Below are 1,679 nucleotides of genomic sequence, written 5' to 3'. Positions count from 1 at the left end.
CGAGATTGTTCTGCAAAGGGGTTCCAGTCAGCAGCAGCTTATAGTAGATTTTGTAGCCATTCAGAATTCTGAAAAACTGAGCATTAATTTATAGATTAGAATCTATAACAATATAAATTGGTGATCAAAAAGTAAAAAAAAATTGATAATATTTTTTCACTGGAATCTTAAAATTTTTCACTGATATTTTCCACGAATATTTCTTTTTATTTGTTCTTATATTATTATTTTGAACAATGTACAAGAAAGAAAACATATAAAGTAAAATGAATAAAAATATATATTTTTTAAATCTGTACTATTGGGAAAAACTGGTATTAAATTATATATTTAACATTGGTATTAAATCATATAAATTGCATTGGATTTTTTATATTATATTTTATATATATTTTTTTGTTATGAATATGATGATGTCATAAATCTTTCCTTGAATTCTGTACCTTTGACTGGTTATTCTTCAGTCGGTGGGCTTCATCCACAACCAAACAGGCCCAGGTAATGGAGCCAAGTATTGCCTGATCAATGGTGATCAGTTCATATGATGTCAGCAGGACATGAAACTTTATCGGTGCGTCCTTCTGTGATAAGAAACTCTGATCAGAAACAATGAACCTCTGAATGAAACCTTTCAAAAATTAGGATGCTTTTTAAATTGTTTGGATGCTGAAATATGTAACCAGGTATATGTTAAAGAATGACATAAATCAGCTTTGGTTTTGGTGCAAAATACTGTTTTGAATGGGACACGGAATAAGGCATCAAAATGTCTATCAGGTTAGTCCACAGCACTCTCTCACCTTCATGCGGAAAACCTTGCGACCTGATTTGACGGTGCTGTCCTCGAAGGTAAATTCATTCTCACGTATGACAGCCCTGCTGTCTTTGTCCCCTATGTAAGTCACAACGTAGAAATTCGGAGCCCACATCTCAAACTCTCTCTCCCAGTTGATGATGGTGGAGAGTGGCGCACTGACCAGAAACGGCCCTTTGGAGTGACCCTGAAACAAGCAACTCAGTTACACTCTGTTCCCTTCTTCTCTAAAATGCATTTGAAAAAAAGTTCAATTGGCGCCCAGACCTCTTTGTAGAGTGAGTACAGGAACACTATAGTCTGCACAGTCTTGCCAAGCCCCATTTCATCAGCCAAGATTGTGTCGGTTCCTTGGGCCCAAGAGAATCGCAACCAGTTCAGGCCTTCCAGTTGGTATGGGTGCAAAGTTCCCCCTGTGTCATCAATGTACCATGGCTGCTGTTCAAACTTGATGGTAGGCTGTGACCAATGACACATAAATAGGAGAGAATGATAAATGAAAAAATAACTGAAAAAGTGTCAAATCATAAAGCAAAATAAATTCAGCCATATATTCATTAAGCAAAATAGCAATTGCACTCACATCCACAACTGGAGTGTCTGGTGGAGGTTCTCTCCTCTTTCCTTCCTCTTTGAGTCTCTTTCCCTTTCTGAACAGCAGGGGGTGATGGCTTTCACCGAGCACATGATCCCTGGTCAAATCAGAGTGAGTGTATAGCACTTTTCACACACTTTATGTCCCATTTCTTCATTATAGGCACAAATCTTTTTTTCTTTCACACATATTTTCTTTTACTTTGAGAGCTATCAGGATGCTAGCATGAACCTAGGATAGGAACCTAGGATATATATATATATATTTGTA

General features: G+C 36.8%; 1 protein-coding gene across 1 annotated transcript in view; it reads right to left on the bottom strand.

The window, feature by feature from the left end:
• The window catches only part of chd5 (chromodomain helicase DNA binding protein 5), a 43,785-nt gene that overhangs the window by 19,039 nt on the left and 23,067 nt on the right, over positions 1-1,679 (bottom strand). The window contains exons 13-16 of the mRNA XM_016566785.1: positions 1,398-1,506; positions 1,082-1,273; positions 801-1,001; positions 444-581 (exon numbers count right to left, since the gene is read on the bottom strand). Of these exons, the coding sequence (XP_016422271.1) occupies positions 444-581; positions 801-1,001; positions 1,082-1,273; positions 1,398-1,506 (640 nt within the window). The remainder of the gene's footprint in view (positions 1-443; positions 582-800; positions 1,002-1,081; positions 1,274-1,397; positions 1,507-1,679) is intronic.

This window comes from Sinocyclocheilus rhinocerous, unplaced genomic scaffold (assembly GCF_001515625.1).
Source record: "Sinocyclocheilus rhinocerous isolate Xijiao unplaced genomic scaffold, SAMN03320098_v1.1 scaffold1413, whole genome shotgun sequence".
Lineage (NCBI taxonomy): Eukaryota > Metazoa > Chordata > Actinopteri > Cypriniformes > Cyprinidae > Sinocyclocheilus > Sinocyclocheilus rhinocerous.
Note: the sequence above shows the minus strand (reverse complement) of the source record. Positions and strands in the feature narration are given on the sequence as shown.